This window comes from Naegleria fowleri, assembly GCF_008403515.1.
Source record: "Naegleria fowleri strain ATCC 30894 chromosome Unknown tig36, whole genome shotgun sequence".
In the NCBI taxonomy this organism is placed as follows: Eukaryota; Heterolobosea; class Eutetramitea; order Acrasida; family Naegleriidae; genus Naegleria; species Naegleria fowleri.
In genome coordinates this window covers 559,980-583,817 of record NW_025407968.1, presented here as the reverse complement: position 1 = coordinate 583,817, position 23,838 = coordinate 559,980, and the positions used below count along the sequence as shown (strand labels likewise).

At 37.4% G+C, this 23,838-nt stretch overlaps 10 protein-coding genes across 10 annotated transcripts; 9 read left to right on the top strand and 1 right to left on the bottom strand.

The window, feature by feature from the left end:
- Window positions 1-196: 196 nt before the first annotated feature.
- On the bottom strand, window positions 197-2,621 carry FDP41_004247 (uncharacterized protein; the record flags this gene model as incomplete). Its single annotated transcript, XM_044707641.1, has 2 exons — window positions 197-2,003; window positions 2,092-2,621. 2 exons carry the CDS (start codon window positions 2,619-2,621, stop codon window positions 197-199), a joined length of 2,337 nt encoding a protein of 778 aa, XP_044561665.1.
- Window positions 2,622-3,064: 443 nt separating this feature from the next.
- FDP41_004246 (uncharacterized protein) lies at window positions 3,065-5,470 on the top strand (the record flags this gene model as incomplete). Its single annotated transcript, XM_044707640.1, has 1 exon — window positions 3,065-5,470. One exon carries the CDS (start codon window positions 3,065-3,067, stop codon window positions 5,468-5,470), a length of 2,406 nt encoding a protein of 801 aa, XP_044561664.1.
- A 473-nt stretch (window positions 5,471-5,943) lies between these two features.
- FDP41_004245 (uncharacterized protein) lies at window positions 5,944-6,477 on the top strand (the record flags this gene model as incomplete). The annotated part of the gene is made up of 1 exon (XM_044707639.1): window positions 5,944-6,477. One exon carries the CDS (start codon window positions 5,944-5,946, stop codon window positions 6,475-6,477), a length of 534 nt encoding a protein of 177 aa, XP_044561663.1.
- A 1,898-nt stretch (window positions 6,478-8,375) lies between these two features.
- On the top strand, window positions 8,376-8,747 carry FDP41_004244 (uncharacterized protein; the record flags this gene model as incomplete). The annotated part of the gene is made up of 1 exon (XM_044707638.1): window positions 8,376-8,747. One exon carries the CDS (start codon window positions 8,376-8,378, stop codon window positions 8,745-8,747), a length of 372 nt encoding a protein of 123 aa, XP_044561662.1.
- Window positions 8,748-9,563: 816 nt separating this feature from the next.
- FDP41_004243 (uncharacterized protein) lies at window positions 9,564-13,412 on the top strand (the record flags this gene model as incomplete). Its single annotated transcript, XM_044707637.1, has 2 exons — window positions 9,564-9,994; window positions 10,097-13,412. 2 exons carry the CDS (start codon window positions 9,564-9,566, stop codon window positions 13,410-13,412), a joined length of 3,747 nt encoding a protein of 1,248 aa, XP_044561661.1.
- Window positions 13,413-13,574: 162 nt separating this feature from the next.
- FDP41_004242 (uncharacterized protein) lies at window positions 13,575-16,145 on the top strand (the record flags this gene model as incomplete). Its single annotated transcript, XM_044707636.1, has 1 exon — window positions 13,575-16,145. One exon carries the CDS (start codon window positions 13,575-13,577, stop codon window positions 16,143-16,145), a length of 2,571 nt encoding a protein of 856 aa, XP_044561660.1.
- A 23-nt stretch (window positions 16,146-16,168) lies between these two features.
- On the top strand, window positions 16,169-17,084 carry FDP41_004241 (uncharacterized protein; the record flags this gene model as incomplete). Its single annotated transcript, XM_044707635.1, has 2 exons — window positions 16,169-16,594; window positions 16,671-17,084. The coding sequence occupies 2 exons, from the start codon at window positions 16,169-16,171 to the stop codon at window positions 17,082-17,084; spliced, it is 840 nt and encodes a 279-aa protein (XP_044561659.1).
- A 448-nt stretch (window positions 17,085-17,532) lies between these two features.
- FDP41_004240 (uncharacterized protein) lies at window positions 17,533-18,696 on the top strand (the record flags this gene model as incomplete). The annotated part of the gene is made up of 1 exon (XM_044707634.1): window positions 17,533-18,696. One exon carries the CDS (start codon window positions 17,533-17,535, stop codon window positions 18,694-18,696), a length of 1,164 nt encoding a protein of 387 aa, XP_044561658.1.
- Window positions 18,697-18,987: 291 nt separating this feature from the next.
- FDP41_004239 (uncharacterized protein) lies at window positions 18,988-20,250 on the top strand (the record flags this gene model as incomplete). The annotated part of the gene is made up of 1 exon (XM_044707632.1): window positions 18,988-20,250. One exon carries the CDS (start codon window positions 18,988-18,990, stop codon window positions 20,248-20,250), a length of 1,263 nt encoding a protein of 420 aa, XP_044561657.1.
- A 719-nt stretch (window positions 20,251-20,969) lies between these two features.
- FDP41_004238 (uncharacterized protein) lies at window positions 20,970-23,742 on the top strand (the record flags this gene model as incomplete). Its single annotated transcript, XM_044707631.1, has 4 exons — window positions 20,970-21,688; window positions 21,765-21,937; window positions 22,049-23,406; window positions 23,524-23,742. 4 exons carry the CDS (start codon window positions 20,970-20,972, stop codon window positions 23,740-23,742), a joined length of 2,469 nt encoding a protein of 822 aa, XP_044561656.1.
- Window positions 23,743-23,838: the final 96 nt, after the last annotated feature.

The following is a 23,838-nucleotide window of genomic DNA, read 5'->3' as shown; positions in this document are numbered from 1 at the left end:
TGATGTGTGGATTTTTTTGTTTTTCGCGTGTTTCCAACTTTGTTCCAGAAATTTGTGGATTTTGTTTTACCCGGTTGTAAACCGAGCCTCAACTCCTCGGAAAAAGAATTTCCGGATTTCTGCCTCCGTTTTGCCTGTCAGTACTAATTGTTTTTTCACCTCACCTCGTAAACTGGAATTACAGTTTCTTCCAAACTCACGGCTTTGTGTGAACCATTAACTTTATCACATGCTGAACCACAAGAGATGGATTGGTTAGAATCACATCAAAGTTACCTGGAATGAGAGACCATTCAAACAAGTAATTTCGATAATAATTTGCCAAATCGAAATGCATAGAAAGAATGGCATCTTGCCGCTTTGATTGATATGCGAGAAAGTTTTGACAAAGTCGGGAGGAAGGATCCAAATGATTGTCTTCACAGGTACCATTCAAAACGTGTTGACTTGTTAAAATACTCATTGAAAATGGTCGTGAAGAGTTAAAGTGAAAGAGTGAGGAATTTCCTCCTCGAAGGTCATTCATCATGTGTGAAATGGAAGAAAAGCTGTTCAATTCGCTCCAAACCACATTACTGTACTTGTTCAAGTGGATGGTATGTTGAGTGTATTGATAAATGAGAGACATGTTGGATATTGAAAAATATGTTTTCCATCCATTCAGATAATACAATTCAAAAATGTCATCTTGTGTCAGAATGAAATTGGCGTGAAAATATTGTGGAAATAAACGAGTGAGTGCAAGGGGAGTCACAAATCGAATCCAGTTATTGGAAATCAGTTTTTTCTGTTTCAACTGGTCAAACTCGTCATTACTCATGTTATACACTTGACCCTTAAAATAGAGCTCATCTTGATTTTCATGAGCTGGGTGGATCAATACGACTCCTCTCAATAATTTTGGATAATAATGCATCATGACTCGAGCGGTGAAGGATGCTGCAGAATGTGAAACCAATACAATAGGAGTGTTCAAGGAAGATTTGATGATAGAGGCCATCTCTAAGGCCGTATTGTTTCCCAAATCACGAGGAAAAGGTCCTGAATCTGAGAACCCATAACCAGCACGTTCAATGACACATGCTCGCATTCCACTGTTTGCAAGTAATGAGAGAAATTGTTTGTAATAGGCATAGGGAGATGCTACTCCTACATCTGCGTCCATGAGTACCACATCGTCTCGATCCTCTCGACCTTCACAATAGAGGTGCAAATCGAAAGGTTGCTTGTTTGAAGTCACTGTTACGAGCTTTCCTGGATATTTGAGTTCATCTTGTGCGATCGAAACAGCTTGTATAGTGATTAATATTAATGTTGCAAATATGGCTGTCATGATTAAATAGCACACTAATTTTAACAAGAATCCAAATCGACAACATAATCGTGTTCGTTTGTGCATACGATCCACATAAAAATTGTCAATGCTATCCTTAAATCCGAAAATTAAAATGTTGTGCTTTCTGAATCGAACGTATTGATGATAAGCCATGCTGATGTATGAAATGGGTGTTAGTATTGTGAAAAAGGATATGTAGCCTGCAATTCTGTCTCTGCTCTCGTAATAGAGACCATAACAAATCCAATTAATAAATCCTACAACGGCTATCATTAAAGACCAAAGGACTCGAATGACAAGAGACATAAAATACCCATCAATATTCAGTTGTTTCTCATCTTTTGTATTTCTCCACAAACACTTCATAATTCGTTTGTATAGCCTCAATACCAATAAAGGTACAAATAAATCAAATAAAATTGTAATGCATAAACCAGCATGTACAATACTCATCCATATAATAGTGGTTGGAGAACCGCTTGTGAAAAATCCATTTTGTGACGTACTGTTGTCAAATGCAACTGCAAATAAAACTATTAAAACTAGAGTGAAAAATATTAATCCAATGATGGAAAATTTGTAGCATCCACTCAATAATAATTTAGTAATTTTTGTGGTCTTTTTCGATTTCTTTGGTTTCTCCACATCAAAAAAAGAAATACTTGGACTACAATTGTTGTTGCACAAAATCATGCGAACATATGTTTAGAAACCATTCATTCATTAAAATTATGTATGCAATTATGTGTACTTACGGCATTGCATGATCTTCCTTTACAGGTCCAAAGAAAATAAATGTTCTCTCTTTCAAATTCTTGACAAATTTTAAATTCTTGACAAAATTGGGTGATCCTATTCGGTCTGAATGAATATCACTGTTGGATTTGTACATAATGGGGTGCATGTGAGAAGTGGTCTCTGGAGTGTCAACCACATTACTCAATGCTATTCCTCCATCAGAACCACCATGATGAAGAGAATCACGACTAACTTGATGAGGTGTTTCAGCATCTGCATAGATCAATACTGTTCGTTTCTTTTTTCTCTCAGGTTGATGATAACAAGGAGGTAGAGGAGAAGGTGAAGAGGACGATGATGAGGATGGTAATGACGCTGGTTGTTGGGTGTGCGACTGAGTGGTTGTCTCTAAAACAATACAAGAGTTTTGTTCATTATCATTACTACTTGACGATACAGTCGTAGAATTCTGTTCTATTTCTCGACTGGGATTGACAATTTTTTCATCCGTTGTCGACGATAAATTTGTTGGGTTCTCTTCCGTCATGAGGATAGACGTGGATGGAATTCTTTGAGTTGACTCCTCTAATGACTGGTTCTGAGAACATGATGATTGAGCCAGCGTGAGGTTCTCATGCATGATTTCAATTGAATTAATTGGTTGTGATTGGTGTTTTTAATTTTTTTTGCTCGACCTGATATGAACAGTTGACTTGTTAGCAATGACGTTCGATGTAACGTTCGAAATAGATTCGGGATGATTCAAACAGAGATTGTATTGTAATGTCGAGAAGGGTGCTCCTTGAGCGTGTATGAAAAAATCTTGTATGCTCCCAATCTATTTACTGGTATTTTTTTAATTTTAATTGTTATCATGATAACGCGGTTTCGTTTGGAGCCAAACTCAAAATCTCAAGGTTCATATGAATGGTACAATCAATTTGAGGTGGAACGACGCAGAAATAAGAAGAAAAAAAACGACCAAAAAAAATGCCTCCACCTTCATCCTATATGAATTCCTCCTCCCAACAACCACCGATGATGAATCCGAACACAAACGCTTCTGCCTCACAACAACCACCACCACCGATGAGCAATTATCCGCCCAAAAGAAATTACGGAACGTATAATAACTCGTATGGACAACAACATCATCACCATCATCAACACGGAAATTCTCCGTATTACCATCATCAAGGTGGATACTCTAGGAATTATAATAATTATTACAATAATAATTATAATAGGGGTTCATACGGACCACAACATTATCATGCACATTCGTACAATGAGACTACTGGGCATCATCCGCCACCACCTCCTCCTCCATCCTCTGCTTCGTCATCTTTACCAACCGATAACATCCCTTCATCCACAACTCCGCCTTCAACGAATGCTCCATCAACACCAAACAAAATCGATGCACCCTCTTCGAATTACAACAATTCTCCTCCAAGCAATGTGAACAATGCCAATTTGAATTCTCCAAACTCCAGCTCATCCTCAGCTCCCTCTTATGGATACTCAAGAAGATTCAGGTCAACAAATGATCAAATGCCATATCATTCTGGATACCCGGACAATTCTTTCAATTACAACAGAAAATATGATTCTTCTTACTACGATCATCATCAGCCTCAATATAGAAATGATGACATGGCATCTTACGGTAGAGGAGGAGCACCTCCTTATTATTCCCATCGAAAATCAGCAGGCTACAAGTACAACAATTATTACAACACTAACAGTACTAGTGGACATTATTACCATAACAATCCTCCAACATCAAGCTACAGATCTAGTGATGAAATTCAGGTGTCTCCACCTGTCTTAAAGCAACAATCAGCTAAGGAAGCTCCACCACAATCCGACATGTCAGCCAACCTTTCTCCACCGCCATCAACATCGTACCCTGATAAGTATGCACCATCCTCATCAATGTATAGGAATAGTGAGTTGTCACAATCGAGCTCCGATTATCGATATCCATCTCCCCCATCTTCACGTCAACATTTTAACAGCATTCCACCGCCACCACCTTCTTCCATGGATACCAACGCAATGGTTGACGAAGAGGAACCAATGCCCACCAGAGCTAAAACTCAATCTCCTCCTTATGTTCCAGTTAACACTCCTCCTTCACAATCCTATGATTCTTCCTATCAGTCCACTGGCGGAGACATTCGAAGACCATATCCCAACACATATTATCCTTCAAGAGGAGGAAGTCGTGATTACTATACTGAAGGCAATACACGAAGTTCTTACCCTCCTCAAGATTCTCATATGAGATATGCATCTCCAACAAAGTCAACCTATTACAATACTTCATATGATAACGGTAATAGGAATGCTCCCGCATCAACAACCGAGTATTACAACAATATGAAACAACAAGGTCCATGGAGTTCAAATTCATACAGAAATGACAATTATAATAATTATTCATACTATCCCAAACATAATAGCAGCTCGTCATCTCCATATCCAAATTCGTCATCTACCAATTATTCCCAATCATCATCGGCCGAACCAGCCGTTCCATCTTCTTCACAAAGCGTCAGCACAACTAGCAATGCAGGAATGGTCACAAACTCGAACAATAACTATCCTCCAAATAATTCAAACTATTCACTTTCTTCTCCCAAGAATCAACTCTATGTTGACACCTCAAATCGATACAATTCAGCACAAGCTAATTTTAAGACCTCACCTTCACCAGCAAAGATTCCCTACAAACAACCAAGTTCAGCAACAAGTGGTCACTACTTGTCACAACAAAATGCATTCCCAACTTCAGCATCTTCGTCTCAACCTCCTTCCACACCAAACAGCAGCCTTTCAACACGAAGTAACATGCTGAGTGGATCTTCTTCTAGTGGACCAGGAAGCCACTATAGCTCATCCGGTATGGCATTCCCTGCCGCAAGTCAAGGTTCTGCAATTTCTGAGCCTCAACCAACAATTATTTGGGAATATAATGATGGAGCTGGAACATACAAGTATTTTGATACACAAACACAAAAACGCTACATTAAGGTTAAAGAGGATGATCAACTAGAAATACTCTATGAAACTCTTGACAAAATACGAGAAGAAAAACGTCAAATCACAGAACGATATTTTGAAACACAGAAAAAGTCTCTTCAAACAGATTATCATTTAATGTTGTCTGAAGTAGAAGTAGAGGCATCTCAAAACCTTTTAACCAAGAACACCGCGAACAATAACAAGAATACATCGAGTGGAAATCATCTGAATGACTCTTCAGAATCATCCACAACCATGGCCACTCCCATTACCTCTCAAAGCACCATTCCTGAAAGCAACTCCATGGGTATGATTTCGGTGCCCTCAGAGAATGATCTGATTGCATCACCTTCTAATGTCCAATAATCTGAACAAATAAAGGCTCAACCAACCGTAAATGTTGGATATCTTGCACAATTAAGCCTTTTTACTTGTATCAATCATTTCTGTGTAAAGTGATTGGATTTGAATAGAGCAAGAATATTTGTGAAATGTCTGTGAATGTCATGTGCATGTACGATTAAGAAAATGCATTAAAATGGTAATTGATTAATTGATTGGTCTATTTTTCACAACCAATATAAATTGTCTTCAATTGTTCTTCCACAACCAAACGCCCAACATCCAACTGAACGGACTGGTCCTTCATTCTCATCATCGTTTGACATCGACACACACTCTCGTCTGACATTATCGACAAAGAAACACCTTTAAATTGGCTCAAAAAAATTTCCATTGTAAAATATTTTAAAGCCAAGCAAGAAAAAGTGTTTGCAAAAAAATACGTCGATTTGCTGCAGGACACCCTATAACACAGCCATAACAACATCAAAATCATCATGTCTGATACTGCCGTCGAACAACAACCAACAACAACAACTCCAGCTCAACCAAAGAAGAATGGTAAGGAAAAGTACAAGTTTGAAGTTAATCAAGCTAAGCTTGAGCAACTCAAGAAGACTGCCAAGGAAGTAGTCATTGCTGGTGGTATGAGAAGAAAGCACAAAGTTGTGAAGAAGACATCTCAAAACGAGGGTAAAATAAGAAACATTGTTAATAAGTGGAGAATGACCAACATTCCTGAGGTTATGGAAGTTACCATGCTCATGGAAGATGGTACTATCACCACATTACAAGCACCAAAGGTTGAAGCTGCCGTCCACTCCAACTCTTTCGTCATTACTGGTAAATATCAAAGATTGACCATGGAACAATACTTGCCAAGCATGCTCAAGCAATTGCAAAACTATGACCCAAGCCAATTACAACAACTTTTCGCCGGTCTCAACAAGGAAGCAGGAGAGAAGTCAGCCCCACAACAAGAAAAGGGTGAAGAATTGCCAGAAGTTTCCTCATTCGAGAACGTTCAATAATAATCTCCAAAATCATTATACAACAATAAATAATAAAATAACAAATATTAATTTAATTGTGAATTTTGAAAGCTTGACGATGATGGGCAACAAGGACCGATTCATATATGGTTCAATCAGATTCTCTTGTTCATGTTCTCGATGACCATGATGATTGGTATATGGCGATGATTTTGCCTTTGTGAGGATTTATTCCTTCCTCTTGACGTGTCTATACTTCCCTTTGAGCAATAAGCCAAATTTCTAAAGAATGCAACAGATGGTCACTGATGATGTCACGAGCCAGATGAGAATTGTTTCTTTTCATCCCCTTAACAGCACAACTAGTGTCTCATGGTTAAATATTGTATGAGGAGCTGGATGGTTCTTTATCACGAGCTTCTTGTGCTTGGTCCTTGTTTGATGAGGAGTTGGTTTGTTGTTGGCCATGATAATTGGTAATCATGAAAGAACAGACATCACACAGATTTCCAGCAATGCCGTCGTTCTTGGTAGAAAGCAATCCAAGCGACTTGTTCACTTGAACGAGGCGTATCGAAGTGGTCGTACGACACGATATGAAATCTCTAATGTGGAATATTAATAATGAGAGATGGATCCAAGATAGAATTGTGTGATATCATTTTATACCTTCACAAATCAATTAATAACAAAAAAGTGCAAGTTTATATTTCAGACATCACCAAATTAGTGGTTGAGATTGGGGGAAAGCTGGTGGCCTTGAAATAGAACCACCCCTGAATCTTTGTGTTTTATTGGTGTCGAACTAAAAAATCCACTCTTTGGAAAAGCACTCCAAATGATGACCATTATTATTTCAGTTTTGAGAGGAAGGTCACTCCCATGGGATCACCACTATGGGTAGTGCAACATAGAGAGGTCATTCTGGTGATCATGATGACCACTGTACTCACAACAACCATCATGGCCATCATCGCCATTGGAAACTATCTCAAACAAAATCCTATCCATCTCATGGTCTGCTTCCAAGGAAAGAGTGCCCATGACTTGTTCATTGTGAGGTAATGACATGGATTGTTCAGGTGGTGATAAAGATGAAGCAAGGACATTGAGAGCATGATGATTGAAATGCATCATTGCATTAGTATAAGGTTGAAAGAATCTCTGAAGCAATTGATGAATATAGAAAGAGTCGCTATCTGTTGCTGTCGTTGATTCATTCCATAGGGTCATGATCATCCTCAATGCTTCAAGTTGACAATACTCTCTCAATAACATGTATGAATCCTCTTCAAGGAAGCTCGCGCTCGAATGGTCTTGCTGAGTTATTTCTTGGCAAGGAGGATGTTATTGCTCATGAAAGCGGATGAAGTTTATTGAGTGTTCAAAATTAATTTATTCGATGTGATTAACGTATTTTACTTGTGTCTTTGTGTGCCAATTTTTTTTTCGTGAATGGTTTGAAACGACGACATCTAAAAAAGGAAACATCCAAAATGACAGTTTTCAACCGATAGAATTCATTTCACAAACATGGCCATATGCTTTCAGAAGCAAATTGTCGAGCTGATGGATCTTGTAGAATAACCACTAGAACTACTTCCAAATTGGATTGCAATTCTCCACCTTCAAATTGCAATTTCTTTCATCACCAATTATTGAACACTAAGGAAATCGAAAACCATAAAATGCATTTACTTGAACATGCAAGTGTCACCACCTCACGATCTCTCCTCATTTCATTACTAATCCAAGAGTTGAAAAAATGAAATCTTGTTAATGGGGAAGGAAATTTTCATCATCTCTTAATCATTTGGAAATATAGAATGATCTCAACCAAAAATTGGGTCACTGAGTTTGATAGATTTTACATCGAGTGTTTAAAAGCTCTGATGCAATATTCACCAAATGCTCAAGTTTTTTGTCTATTTCACAAAATGGATTTATTGACTTGCAACAATGATCATCAAGAACGAAGCAAACTATTGAAAAAGATGGTGAAAGAATTGAGAGAGACATCATCTCCTGTGAAAATTTCATGTTTTGGTACTTCGATTTGGGATGAGTCATTGTACAGAGCAAGGAATGCAATTGTTAATCAATTAATTCCCAATCATGAAATGATCGAGGAAAGCTTAAATATGGTTGCAAAAGCTTGTGAAGCAGATGAAGTGGTATTGTTCGAACGTTCGACATTTCTTGTCATCGCCCATTCATCCACACATGACTTTGAGATTCAAGAAAATGATGATTTGGACATTCATCTATTTGAGAAACTTTCAAACATTATATCAAATTATTTAAATTGAGTTGCAAAGTTCAATCTCAATTTCAAAGCATGCAAATTAATGATCCTCAATTTGTGGCCTATATGGATGAATTTACTCCTGACACATTTATCATGATTGTAATGCACGACCATTCTGTGGAGAGTGAAGTACTGAGGATGAACATTCGAGTGGCTAAAAAACACTTTCACAAGCATCTCAAAGTAGTACTGTGAATGAAAGGAAATTCAAGAAAATTGATAATTTCCTACAATAGACATTTCCATAGCTATGGAAATTATATGATCTCTCAAGATTGATATATAAAATACCAACCATCGATGAGTTGACCTTCGTATCCATATGGAATTCCATTACGACGAAAAAAGTCCATCATCGTTCGTTTCCTTGAATGTCTATGATGAATTGAGAGATTTGAGACAAATGAGAATGGTCAACAAATCCACCTGTACAAGAGCGCAATTTCATGGGCGCACATTTAGAAAAAATATTATTTGTTGTTCGTTTCTCATCGTCATCATCCTCACCATCATCATTATTCGGAGCGACGGACTCCCCCCTTGAGAGAGAATATCGACAAACATCACATCTACCTCACTCACTAGTGAAAAAGAAACATCCGGGTAGAGAGAGATTGTGGTGCCATCGCTTGGGAGTTAAAGCGGTGACCAAATAACGACGAACGTTTTAAAAGAGACTGAATCATCATCATCACAGATACGTGTGATTCACTTCTTGGTCCAAAGTTGTAATACCAACCAATATTAATTTATATTAATTAGTTATCTAGTTATACGATCACTTTATAAATTGTTGATACAACACTTTTTGACATCCATGTCAACTCCACGAGGCGACAGTTCGAAAAATCCGAAAACTATTTATGACGACGATGACGATAACGACTACGATGATAAATACAAGAAATTTACAGATCCAAAAGAAGCAGCAAAACACACTTTTCAAAATGTAGATCGAATCTTGGGATCCACAGGTAGCACGAGTCTGTCTAGAAGAGAAACAAGTGTAAGAAATTCATTACAACAACAATCACAACATTATGGAACATTACAAATAAGTGGTGAAGTTGATGATATTCATCCCATTCAGAACTTCACAAAAGTTGGTGGTGACAATCAAGAGATCAAAAAGAATAATATGCAAAAAAAAGTTATCACTTCGGGATGGGGATATGTGAAAGATTTCTTTTATAGTTTAATGTTCAGTTTGATCTATGTGACATCGGATACAAAAAAGAGATGTACGAGGTAGGTTTGTGAAAATAATTTTAAAGTGGAGTTGATTACAACTATAATTATTATCGTATTTGACCAATGGTTGTTGTGACGCTTTTTAACCTGAAACAATAGTTTCCTTGTTGGTTTAATCACCATTGCCATTGTGGTATTTGTCGTCAGTATTCTCTACAATTCCATTCTTAAGGCGAATTTGATTTTTCTTAAATTGTCTGAGGACAATGTTGGAGATGCCGATATCATGTTCACACCAAAATTTACTAACTCAACCACAATACCTTTTATTAATCACACAGAGGTAGTCAGGAAACTCAATAACAACCCTTTCATAGTTGGAACAAGCCCTCGATGGATTTTATATGCCAATCTTCAAAATAGAGATCATCCAGAAAAGAATTTAAGTGGAATTTTATTAATTATCGACACAGAAAGAGAAGAAAAGTTAGGAATTGGCCGTATTTGGCCATACCGACCATTAGGTGAGGGCGAAATGCATGTTCGAGATTCTATTCTTCGTGCTATAGATATTGTACCTGATCGTGGAAAACGTGTGAATATGGTTGTTGATTTTGCAAGTTTGGCAAGTGCCTTTTCTGGATCGGATGAATCGATTTCACAGGGCGTCACACCAGATCAAAAAACCATCAACCAAACCGAATTATTGAGAACCTTATTTGAAGCATCAGGGTTTAACTTTTCTCAAATCATTACGGTCAATATCACACAAGTAGCAAATCAATTAGGAATTCAAATTCCACCACCTCTCAAGCCCTTCATTAATGCATTTGGAATTATTACAATTACAGGAGAACAGGCATTTCAAGCAATTGCAACCACATTGGGAGGAGGAAATTTCTCAGATTTAAATTTGAAAGTGGAAGGAGAATATACGGTAGTGAGCTCAATTACTTCCAATTTTGCAAAATATCCAGGTGCTTTGGGTAATATCATGATGATTGACAGTTCCTATGTGGGCAAAGTCATTGGCCAATCACTATTCCGATCTCCAGCTATTCAATTATTATTGGAGCTTGCTGGAGAAACACAACGTGTGAAAAACTTTTTCAACACCTTTCCGATCGACCAGTATGCGCTAACGGCAGTGGGAAGGTTTAAAGATCGATTCCCGGCCTATTTGAAGAGTGACAATGAACGAACAGACCAAATGATTCAAATTACTAATGGTATGGTGGATTCTCTTGGAGTCTCTTATCCAGTTGCCTATACGCTTCCACTATTGAGTGCATTGTCAGCCACTAAATTCATTTCTCTCTTCATTGACCAAATATTCATTGGAGTGGTTGTCATGTTAGCAATTTTGGGTGTCGTCTTAATTTTTGCACTGCTTCTTTCCAATGTGGAAGAAAAGACGTACGAGTATGGTATGCTTCGAGCTTTGGGATTGAGACAATATTCCCTCATTCAGGTTATTTTAGCTCAATCCATGTATTTTGCAATTCCTGCCATTATTATTGCCATGATTTTGGCTTTCTTAGTGAATATACTTGTAGAATACATTCTACAAGTGGTGATCAGCACTCCATCGTTGAATTTACTCTTCTTTTGGGGTGCAGTGGTTGTACCAATTGCACTTGGACTTGGAATACCAATTGTTGCAAACATCATTCCAATTCGACATGCCATGAGTCGAACGCTGAGAGACAGTCTCGATATTGCTCACCAAACATTCAATGAGACAACTGTGAAAATGATCAAACTTGAAGAGCTAGGTCTGGAACCTTGGCAAACAGGTGTCGCTATCATGTTGGTCGTTATTGGTTTTGTTGTGTATTACATGATTCCGTACTCATTTATATTTACTGATCTACCTCTATTTTTCTTCATTTTGAATGCTATCTTGTTGGGAATGTTATTGGGATTGTGTGTGATTGCAGTGGTGATTCAACCATTCTTTGAGAGACTTGTGTTGAATATTATTTTGTGTGGACATGAAAGAAGATTGAAAACATTAATTTCAAAGAATTTGGCAGGACATCGTAAACGTAGTAGAAAGACCTTTTTAATGTTCACACTCTCTGTGGCATTTATTATCTTTGCAGGTGTGGTCTTTTCATTGCAATCGGCAAACATTAGAGCCAATGTGGAAAGTTTCCTTGGAGCAGATGTTGTCGTTCTATCAACCACTTCTTATTACTCGTTACCAAAAGATAAGTTAGATGCTGTCATTGCATTGCAAAACCAAAATCAAACCGATGGTCCTCCTATTGTTGGTTATGCCTATCAATCAGCCACACTGAATAGTTATCAATATATGAATGATGTGAGATTTTCCTCTCTTGCATATTATCCATCACGAAAAGTGGCAGTTTCAGCAATTGATAGCAACTTTTTGAGCGTTGTGAAGAATCAATATTTCCTTTATACCTATGTGGATAAGAATTTTGATTATAACATGACGAATGGTAAACCTGACGTTTTTCAGAGCTTGTACACGAATGCAGGTCAAGCATTGGTCGATGGAGAAAAAGTTGGATTTGCTCCATCGAGAATTTTCAGTGGTGTGAAATTATCACTTCCAAGCAATGCTTCTCTCTCGTTTGATCCTACCTCACAATATAGACAATATTTGGATATTATTGCATCAGAGGCCATGCGACCATCTGTTGGAATTGGAATCAAGACACCTGTCGACCTTCGATTTTTCACACGAAATAAGAAAACTTCAGCAACCAGTCAAGTCGATTATATTGGAAAAACTCGTTGCTTGGCCTACAAGATTCCTGGATTTTTCATGTCATCCTATGAATTGACTGCATCTGGTTCACCTGTTCTTGTTACTATGGATTCCTATAAGAAAGTGGCTGCTAAAGCCGCACAATCGGTTGGAAGCACCTTTGATGGAGTAATTAATTATTCAAAACTCTTTGTCAAACTGAAGGATGCCATTTCAACGACCAAATTGCAAGACACTGTCAATGCTCTACAAGCGAGTGTGAACTCTGATTTCACAAATATTCAAAATGTGAGAGATCTAGTGGGAAGCACTGGAACAGCAACACTTGTATTGATGGCATTCTTCAACATTGTAGCAGCCATTGCCATTATTTTATGTTTCTTCATGCTTGCTGTTTCCTTTACTGCCAACGTGAAAGACAATTCATGGGAGTTTGGTGTTTTACGTTCCATTGGTCTCTCTGTGAATGCACTCATTCGTGCCTATATTTATGAAGCATTATGTTTGGTGGTTTCTGCATTCCTTTCTGGAACTGTTATTGGATGCGTGATTGCATTGACTTTGACTGCTCAATTTAATCTCTTCTTGGAAATGCCATTCCAATTTGATTTTCCCTATTATTTATTTATTTCCATGTTAGTAATGGCTTTGTTGTGTGCCATTTTTGGAAGTTATATTCCTGCAAGAAATTTGAGAAAGAAGGAAATTGCTCTTGTATTGCGTGGAGTGGATTAATTTTTTTCAACGTTGAAACAAATCATCTTTTCAATTGTTGTTTATTTGAATGATTTGATAAATTGCAAAAACTTGTGTGTCATTTCTGGTTTGATGAGGAGCTCGTCAATCAGTTCAATAAAAACAATGCAATTCAAAAGTTGAATCTTGTTGTGAAAAAAAATGTTTGTGAAATTACAAACGTGTGCGATGAGGCTCATCATGATGACCATCATCATTTGCAATGCACACACTTTGACACACACGTTACTGACCACAGATTCCTCCATTCAAAATGGAGGAGAAGTTCTGCCCACCATGTACATTCAGAGAATGAATTCATCCTCACCGTCCGATTGGAATCTATTGAAACATAATTATACATTTAATAATAATACATTTCAAAACAAGAATAATAATTGCACGAATAGAGAAAATCCATGTCGATCCATTTTCGAAGCTGTCAATGCTGTGTGGCATCTCTATGACCATCATGAAATTTCTCGAATGGCAGCTCGTTTCATATTATTGTCAAGCAGTGATGGAAACTGTTATTATGGAGGAGAACAATGTCAATTCAATTACAAAGATAGCATGCTTGAGGAACTAATTATTCAATCTGAAAATGACCAAAATATAATCACATTGGACTGTGAACACCATTTACTCTTTGAAGAATTGCAAATCACTACACTTACATTTTACAACATCCATTTAGAGAGAATTGGATTTAAAACATTGTCAATGACAAGGAATGACAATTTCAGAACACAAGTGAGTGAAAGTAATCATTATGTTTCCTCAAACAATGGCCACACTATTTTCATGATAGACACACGAGTAAGAAACTCGACATTTAATTTCTTAAATTCAGTCACCTCTAAATTCAATCGCAGCATCTTTGAAACGACAAATATAGTGCATCACGACAAGTCTAGTTTTCACTTTTCCAATTCTGATTTTCATGATTTTCAAGTAGAATCTCGTTCTCAATACGTTAAACCAGTGTTAAGAAATGATTTTTCATTTGTCATTGAAGAGTGCAAGTTTTCACACTCAAAATTGGTTATTCATGAATTTTTTTGGATCACGTTAAAGAATGTCATCTTTTACGACGATAATTATTTGGATTTTCTATTTTCTGACAATGCTGCTCTCAATTATATTACCGCTTTTGGAAAATTCCATTTGAGGTTTAAGGGAATTCCATCGATTGTGATCACACAGAGCCAATTTGAAAGATTAGAGAAACATTTTTTGCAACCTCACTCTCCTAGCATTCAAGTCATAACCGCTTCTGTCCTTGAAATGTATCACACATTATTTTTAAATTGTAGGACGTCCTTAATCAATGTACAGGATGTACAAAAAGTTTATGCCATCAACATGACATTTTATAACAATGTTGGTGAAACATGTATCAAGGCACATTTGGGAGATTTTATGGGAGGAACAACTTTTCAGTTGTTACAAAGTACCATCTCCAATAATACGTTTTCCACACAAAATGCATTAGATTCTGTAGCAGCAGTTCTTGACGTTTCAGCTGATCAAGTTGTCATGTATGAATCTGAATTTAGTGGCAATAGGGCTTCCTACTCAATCGTCAACATTCTCAGTGCTTTGGAATTATTCATCGATCGTTCGACCTTTGAGAACAACACTGCAGAATTATATGGTGGAGCTCTCTCTGTGAACTCTTTACAAACCATATTTCACAATTCTTCATGTCTCGATAATAGAGCCATGACAGGAGGATGTTTATTCTTTCAAAATCCTGATCAGGTACAACATTTGCAAATGAACCATGTAGTGATGAAGGGAAATATTGGAGAATCATTTGGAACCAATGTGGCGTATCCTTTCTCAAATGTGAAATCTCAACTTGTCATTTACTACACCTCGGAAAATGTGACAATTTTAAAGGCAGATGCGTATCACATTCCTGAGTTATTTCTCTATCCTGGACAGACCATTGAAACAATGGAGTTATTCTTGTGGAATAATGGAACCATTAGAGTCAATTTTTTGAGTTATCCAATCAAATGCAACTGGAATGAAAGGAAAGATGCTTATTTGAGCTACAGAAATAATCATACCACAAGTCTGAACTCATTTGCCATCTCCCTTTTCAATGCATCGATCCAACTCATACATGTGAAAATGCTTCTCGATTTTGATTACGAACTTCCACTCCTCATTCATGTGATGCCTTGTCCAGAAGGAACTGAATTAAGCATGCATGGACTGCCATCAGGAAGTCTGATTTGCACGGCCTTTCCACAACCACCTCTAGCGATCATTGTTCCATTAGTCATTATTGCAAGTTTTGTGTTCTTTCTAACTGCGACTGTGTTGATCTATTTTGTGGCTCGTGTGGGAAGAAACATTTTCCAGAAATTGAAACGATTGGAAAGAAAGGAGAGTGCAGAGAAGAAAATGGAATCAAAATTAATCGAGAAACGAATTGTGTTAATGAATGAAGAGAAAGATCAGAATGACGAATGCTCTTCTGTAAACTACATCATGGCCAATGAAAAAACGTCATTACTGAGAAATTCAACTCAACGTTTGATCAGTATCAACAAGGACATTGAGGTTCGACAATCATCCAATTCCTCATCATTCGTGAAAAATTATCTTGGATTATTTCAATTGATGATATTGAAATTGAGAGGCGAATCGGAGAGGGATCAAGTGGAACAGTTTATTTGGCCCTGTGGAATGGCTCACATGTGGCACTTAAATCATTGAAACAAGAATCAACTTTGGATGAAATGGATGAAAATAATGAGGAATTTGAAAGAGAGGTATCCTTACTTGGTAGTATTAGACATCCAAATATTGTACAATTTTTTGGAGTTATCATTTCTGGTCCTAAAAAGTTTATGGTGGTGGAATATTTACAAAAAGGATCTCTTGACAAGTTAATTAACAATTCACGAAATGGAACTGAAGTTGTAGATTTAGAAAGAAAAGTCCATTTTCTTCTTGATATTGCTAATGGAATGAATTACCTTCACAATTTGAAACCAAATCCAGTCATTCATCGTGATTTAAAACCAGGTAATATTTTGTTGTGTGGAACGGACAGGAACAAATACACAGCAAAAATTTGTGATTTTGGTCTAAGTAAGACATTAAGCAATAGTCGAACAAATTCAGCGACGACGAATATTGGAACATTGTTTTACATGTCTAATGTAAGTATCTAGATAATTATTAAGGGCCACAACTACTCAAACTACTCATGCATGATCTGTCTTGTCAACAACAAAGGAAATGATTTCTGGTGACACAAATTACAATCACAAAGTGGACATTTACAGTTTTGCAATCATTATGTGGGAATTATTCTTTGAAGAGAATCCATATATGAACTCAAATTCGACAAAGCTTTATAAATTTGTTAAAAACCAAAAAGAAGAACATGATGCCTTGGGAATCAAGTTGCTCTTTAAGGTCATGCATGGATTGAGACCTGTCATTCCATTCAATACCAATGAAGAATTACAACAATGGGTTTCAGAATTTGTGAAACCAAGAAATCCCAAGCTCTCTCATGAATCATTGTGTCGATTGACGAGTCAATATATTAATTTAATGAGAGAATGTTGGAATTCCAATTATGATGAAAGACCTGAATTTAGTGATATTTGTAACAGATTAACAGAAATGACAGCCATAGATTAGTGAATAGCCATTGTTACATCATGAGTGCACTTGGAGTAACCTTAGGTGAGATTGAACATGTATGAACTAATCCACAAAATCCGCCAAAAATGTACAACTTTGTGATGACAGTTGTCAGAATCCATCGTTGACGTTTGGCGCTCTTCGTATCACATGTGATTAGATGCATCATTTCGAAAGACATCATCATTCCAATATATCCTCGAGATCCCACCGACTTTTACTACTGCTTTCATACAACAATGCCGGCAATCCTCGCACTTTCATATGTTCTTCTCATATGCCACTACAACAACAACAACAACTCGGTCACTAAAAAAGAAAGACAACAACAACGACCTTTTCATCATCATCACCACCACCTTTTCATCACATGTACTCTCAGCAATACATAAACAACTGCATAAACCATTCATCATCCTTCTTTGACACTCCACAACAAACATACATGATGCATCCATCGTTTAGCAATCCTTCCAACACTAATATCCACACAGAATTACAATCCTGTCTGCTACGTGTCCTTTTAACCAATGCTAACATGAGGTCATTGCGTCATTTCTCTTCTGAACCTTCCCATCCAAAAAAGCTTCTCTCCATGTTGTATCATCTCATTGATTTGGCTTTGCAATTTGAACCAACAGAATTACCTCTTCGATGGTCCTCCTATTCGACTCAACTTCCAAATATGGGGCATCCTCTTCTGCATGATGAACAAGTCTCTTCCTTAATGTTATCTTCTCAAACGAAATCGCCTCTCTATGCAAATGCACTGGTTCATGATCATTCTCAAATGAATGAATCCAATAATGAACAGAGAATGCCAATGATGATCATGGATCAATACCATGTTTACGATCACATTCAATTGGAATGTGTGAATTCCTCCTCATCCTCATTCCAATCGTCGTCGAATGAACCTATTTGGTTTCCTCCAGCTCATTTGGTGAATCGTTTGTTTGAGGGAACATGTTCGAGTGCAAACAAGAAGATTTCAATTTTGGATGGAGTTCATTCGCAACTGCCATCAGAAGAGGAGGATCAGTCTCTCATTGATTCCTCTCCTATAGACAAGAGGACATGCCCTCTTGAACAGAATCAATGTTACTCAAATTCGAGAATTGTTGGGGATTCAGAGTTGTTGACCTCTCCATTGTCACCTGTCACGGAATTCATGCAGAAAGCTTTGGGATCTTGTTTTTTTGAAACAACAACCACAAATACGACTTGTTCTTTTGAAACAAATTCAACAACAACAACAACACCTAACGATGCATCTATTTCTACAAACACTCATCTCCAGAATAATCGATGGTTGAAAAAGAAATCTTCCAAGAGTACCAACAGTAATACTGCTAAATTGTTTAATCATTCATTGATGAAAATGTCAACAAAAGAAACGACGAATCCCACCCACAAAATTGTCAAGACAAGAAAGACCTCTAAGAGTGCGCCTCCCTCATTGTTTCGAACACTAAATGTTGCTTCAGATCAAAAACAACAACTCCTCGAAGTATTGAACCGAAACGAATGGTCAGCAGAACGATTGGCTTCCTTTGTGACACAGTGGAAACACACGTCGTATTCCGTGCATGACCAAAACATGAATTAAACGGTAACCATAACGGAAACTCGAGTTTCTTGACATCACTCTTTTCTATCTCACCATCGAATTCTCAATTCTCGAGGCAAGTAGTGTAATTCAAACACCGCGAACTGCTCATCACTCAGAAGCGATTGGTGGCGAAAATCCACCCTTGCCTTTTTACTTCCAATGACAATTAAGTTCAATATGTTTTGTAACAATTCAGTTTTGAAAAATCATCGTCATCGACATGAATTCTTGCATAGTGATCGGAATAAAGATCACACACGGAAGTTTTTTTTTAAAAAAAAATTAAAAATGAGTAACCCAACAACACCTGCCTATGCGAACCGAGAACTTTTGAAATCCATTGTGGATTTCCTCTCTCGAACCACCACGGACAATGAAGAGACTCAACTTGCTGTTCAAATGCTCCGTAATACCTATTCGATCGGACCTGTTGAGAATAATAATACTATTAATTTGGAACAGGTTTGGAGGGCTGGATGTGAGAAGTTGGATATTGTTGATTATTCGATGGATGAAAAGTTTAAAGCCTTCATGAAGCAATTGGATTCAATGGGTTACTTTAAGAATACATCAAACACTGATACATATGAGATGCGTTATGAGAAGGCTAAATTAAAATTCCAAGAAAAGATGAAGTCTCATCAACAAACAACAACAGGTTCCGCTTCATCAGCCGTCGATGTTGAAAAAGCTGAGAAAGCCAAAGAAGAAGGTAATGAAAAGTTGAAGAATAAGGACTATGAAGGAGCTATTGAATCATACAGAATTGCTATGCAATATAACCCACAAAATCATATTTATCCAAGCAATATGGCTGCTGCTTACATTAGCTTAGGTCAATACGAGAAAGCTCTCAAATGTTGTGAACAATCAATCAAATTGAATGATACCTATGTCAAGGCCTATCAAAGACTTGCTCAATGCCAAGCAAAATTGAACAAAAAGAAGGAAGCCATCAAAACCTACGAAAAATTGATCGATTTGAATCCAGAATCTGCAACTGAATATGCTGCTAAAATTGAACAGCTTTCTTCAACATCATCAACCTCTGCAAGTAATCCATTCGCTGGCCTTGGAGGTCTCGGTGGACTTGGAGGTGGAATGCCAAATTTGGGCGGCCTTTCTGAAATGTTGAACAATCCACAATTTATGCAAATGGCCATGAACATGATGCAACAACCAGGAATGCAAGAAATGGTCTCAAACATGATGAGAAATATGGGAGGATCAGGAGGACTTTTTGGAAACATGCCCGGAATGGATGGTGCCAATATGGACGAGCAACAACGAGCTGTAATGTCACAAATTTTGGAAGAACCAGAAGTTCAACAAAGCGAAAAGCTTACTAGAATTTTCACCGAAGTTCGTGACAATGGCCCACAAACACTCATGCAACACATGTCTGATCCAGAGGTTTCTGCTTTTATGCAAAGATATGCTACAAAGATGTTAGGTTCTGGAAACCCATTCGCAAACATATTTGGAAGTGCTGCAAATCAACCAAGGAGAGACGATGACAATGATGGAGGAAACAGCAACATGTATGCTTAACCATGTTCGCGTGGAATTAAATTAATATATTGAATGCATGCGTTATGGTTTCTTGTAAAAAATTGCGAACACGCGAGAAGATATGCGCTTTTGACATCACCGCCATTTGTAGAAACTAAGGTTTGTCTAATATGTCGGCGAGTGTTCGCTTTTCCGCCGAAAAAACGAGAGATAACGAAAATGTCCACAATCGCCACAATTTGCCTTGTACGTTGTTCTTGAACCTTTGTGTTTTTGTGTCGTTCAAGAAAACACAATCATGGCTGTTTCTAGCCTCTCAGATTAAATTGACAATTTATTTTCATTGTTGCGAAAGGATGATGTGATCCATCTTAAACATCGATTATGATGTTGCTTTTGAATCAGTTTAATGATCCTGCATCGCTCCGGCCCGAGGGATTCTGTTTGGAACTATGGCGCTCAACACGAAATTACAGCCTGACTGAAAATTAGCCATTCCAAACATGTCGAGATTCGGGACGCCGATTCCTTTTTTGACCATTGAATTTCGGAATAAAAGGGGAAATGGAATCAAACCATGGCGATTGTTGTCGAGCTTACAGCGATAGATTTTACAGCACATCTCCATAACCAGACATTTCCACCCTATTTCATGTTGAGGATACAACAACAAGAAAAAAACAACGTTATTATCACTCGCCGTTGAGTAACACCACTTTCAGCACCACCACATTCAACATCACCACGTCTGCGCAGAGATGAAAGTACATCCCTCCAGCTTTGAGGACCACCACAACAGCATCAGTGATGATTCCAGTAGCGATGGTGTTTCATTGTTGTCCAACTCGAAGAATGGAGTGTTTGAAAGAGTTGCTTCTTTTTGTTGTTCCATTCGATTTTGTTTAATCAATGTCTTTCTGATATTGATTGTGATTACAACGTTTCTGACAACAGCTGTTTGGGTTGGGAGCTTTTCAAGTAGCCTTAATACAGTCTCTGCACAAAATAGGCAATTTGAGTTTGACAACATTATTTTCTATGTAGACAAGACTTTGAATGATGTGGTCAATGTGGTGGAGACTTATAAAAGAAATTTGATGGATGATCCTTCCATCTATTTGAATTACACAAGAATGGAGTCTTCTTTATACAAATGGTACAAATCGGAATTGAATTTACATGCATCGACCATGGTTTCTCTCTACGTTGGTGATCCACAAGGTAACTGTGGTTGTATGATTCATTTAGGAACGGATCACATGTGGCTGGTGAATAAGTTTGGAGACATTGCCTTGTTTTATAATTGCGAACAAGTGGATCAAGTGGATGACACTTGTCACAGATCTGTCAATGAAACATTTTCTGCAGATCCTTTTACAATGGTTAAGATCTTGGAAACAGCAAACAAACACCCAAATGATTCTGCGTATACCTTGTCGTATGCCGATTTGGCAACTCCCAATATTGTTTTCCTTTCGTAAGTGTTTCGCGTGAACACTCGATTTTGACATTCATCCTTGAAATTCAACTAACGAAAAATCCCGTTTGCAAAGATTAATCTCAAGCATTGCAAATCCCAATCCTGTCCATGGTCAACCACCATTTATGTCCTATGTTGGCTATGATTTGAGTACAGAAACTGTTTCAAACTTTCTTGGCCGTCAATTGGATCAGGTGGGAGCTGAGGCCTTTATTTTGGAAATGAAAACCAATTACATTATTGCCTGTAAGTACAAGTTGAAACTTGCTGTTGTTCCAATCAATCAATTAATTGAACTGAACCATTATTGATACGTATATCATGGTTCATGTCTAATCTATGAACTCTATGAACTAGCCAATCATCCAGAAATTCCTGTCAATGAATGGGACTCGAATGGAACGCTTTACAGGAAAACACCATTTACCTTTCCTGTCAAAGAAGTGAATGTCATTTCAAAAGATCTTCTTTCATCCTTACCAAGACATGATTTTTCTGACATTGGTTGTGGTCATTATGCTAAACTAGCTCTATTTCATCGATTTGTAACTGCATACAGAATGTGTAATTCCTACGATGTGGATTGGCTCATTGTCTATTCGGTACCCACTTGGAATTATTTTGGAAGTTTAATCGTTGGTATCATTGTTGCTGCTATTTCAACCATGTTGATTCTAAGTGTTGGTGTCTCGATAGGAATCATGACTTCTGTTCGAATCATTCGACCTATTCATAATTTAATTGACCTCTTTCATCAAGTCTCTGCCATGCAATTAGAATCTCTTCATGTCTTGCCATCGAATTTCAGTGAAGTGAAAGAAATTCAAAAACACTTTGCATTCATGGTGAAGAAAATTTTAGCCTATCGAGCGTTCATTCCATCTCATCTGTTATCCAAGATGGATGAAGATCAAGTAACCACCACTGAACATGTGGTCACACCCATCACAAAGGAACAAGTCAACAAACACACACCAACCGTTCCAAGTGACGACAAACATGACAAACAGCAGCATCCACTTTCAGAATCTTCCAGTAGTCACGAGTGGGTAGGAGGGATGTCATCCTCTCTCCGCTCCCATCATGCATCCACAAAGAATTTGTTTGCCTTGGGTTTGGAACAGAGACCCGTCACCGTGTTGGCCATTCAATTCGGAGGTTTGAGTCTTGTCTTCTCAAGTGGAAAATTAAGTGACAGCGTTTCCATGATTTCTGATTGGTTTGAATTGATTCAATCTTGTTGTAAAACATCTTTTGGACATGTAGGAAACTTTCAAAATGATATTCTCACTATTTCTTGGAATGCTACTTTTCAACAAGGTAAACATGAATGGAAAGCTGCCTCTTCGGCTGACATGATTCTAAAACGTAAGAAAACAGTGATGGATAAATGGAGCAAGTTGTTGACAAGTGAATCGAATGACATCAAAATGGCTCTTTGTACACAAGCGTGTAGTACCGGAAATGTTGGATGCGAATCCAGCAAACAACAAGTGATTCTTGGAAGTATTTTCACAAATTTACAATCATTGCTCAAAATTTCACACAAGTTCAATATCTCCTTTGTGGCCTCTGAAAATGTTCAGAAATGTCTCGAGTCCTACTTCATGACAAGAATGGTTGCAATGACTTCATTATTGAGAGATGAGGATTATGAGAGCGTTGGTACTTGTGGCGTTGAATTACGTGCTTGTATTCATTCGAAGGTTTATGAAGTAAGTGTTAAGGATTTTTTATTTAATTAATTAATTATTATTATATTCATTTTAATTATTATGTGAACACTTTCTAAATTTTTAACTTTTTTCATAAATTTATTAATCACACCAAAGATTGGTGAATCATCAAAACAAGTGGAGGATGAATGGATGTATGAACTTTCTGATAAAGAAAAGAAAAACAAATGGCTCCATTACAATCAAGCGTGTACCTTACTCATGGATAAACAATTCGAGGCAGCACTTGAAAAATTTTCTCAACTCTCCAATCCGGATGGTCCAACGAGTCACATGATTGAGCAATGTAAAGCAAGAACCATTCAGATTCTTTAATTCTTATTTCTGACTTTTGTGATTGGCCAATTCAATGAACAATGACACGTAAAGGTTCATTAATCAATGACAATTACATTTTACGATACTAACGTC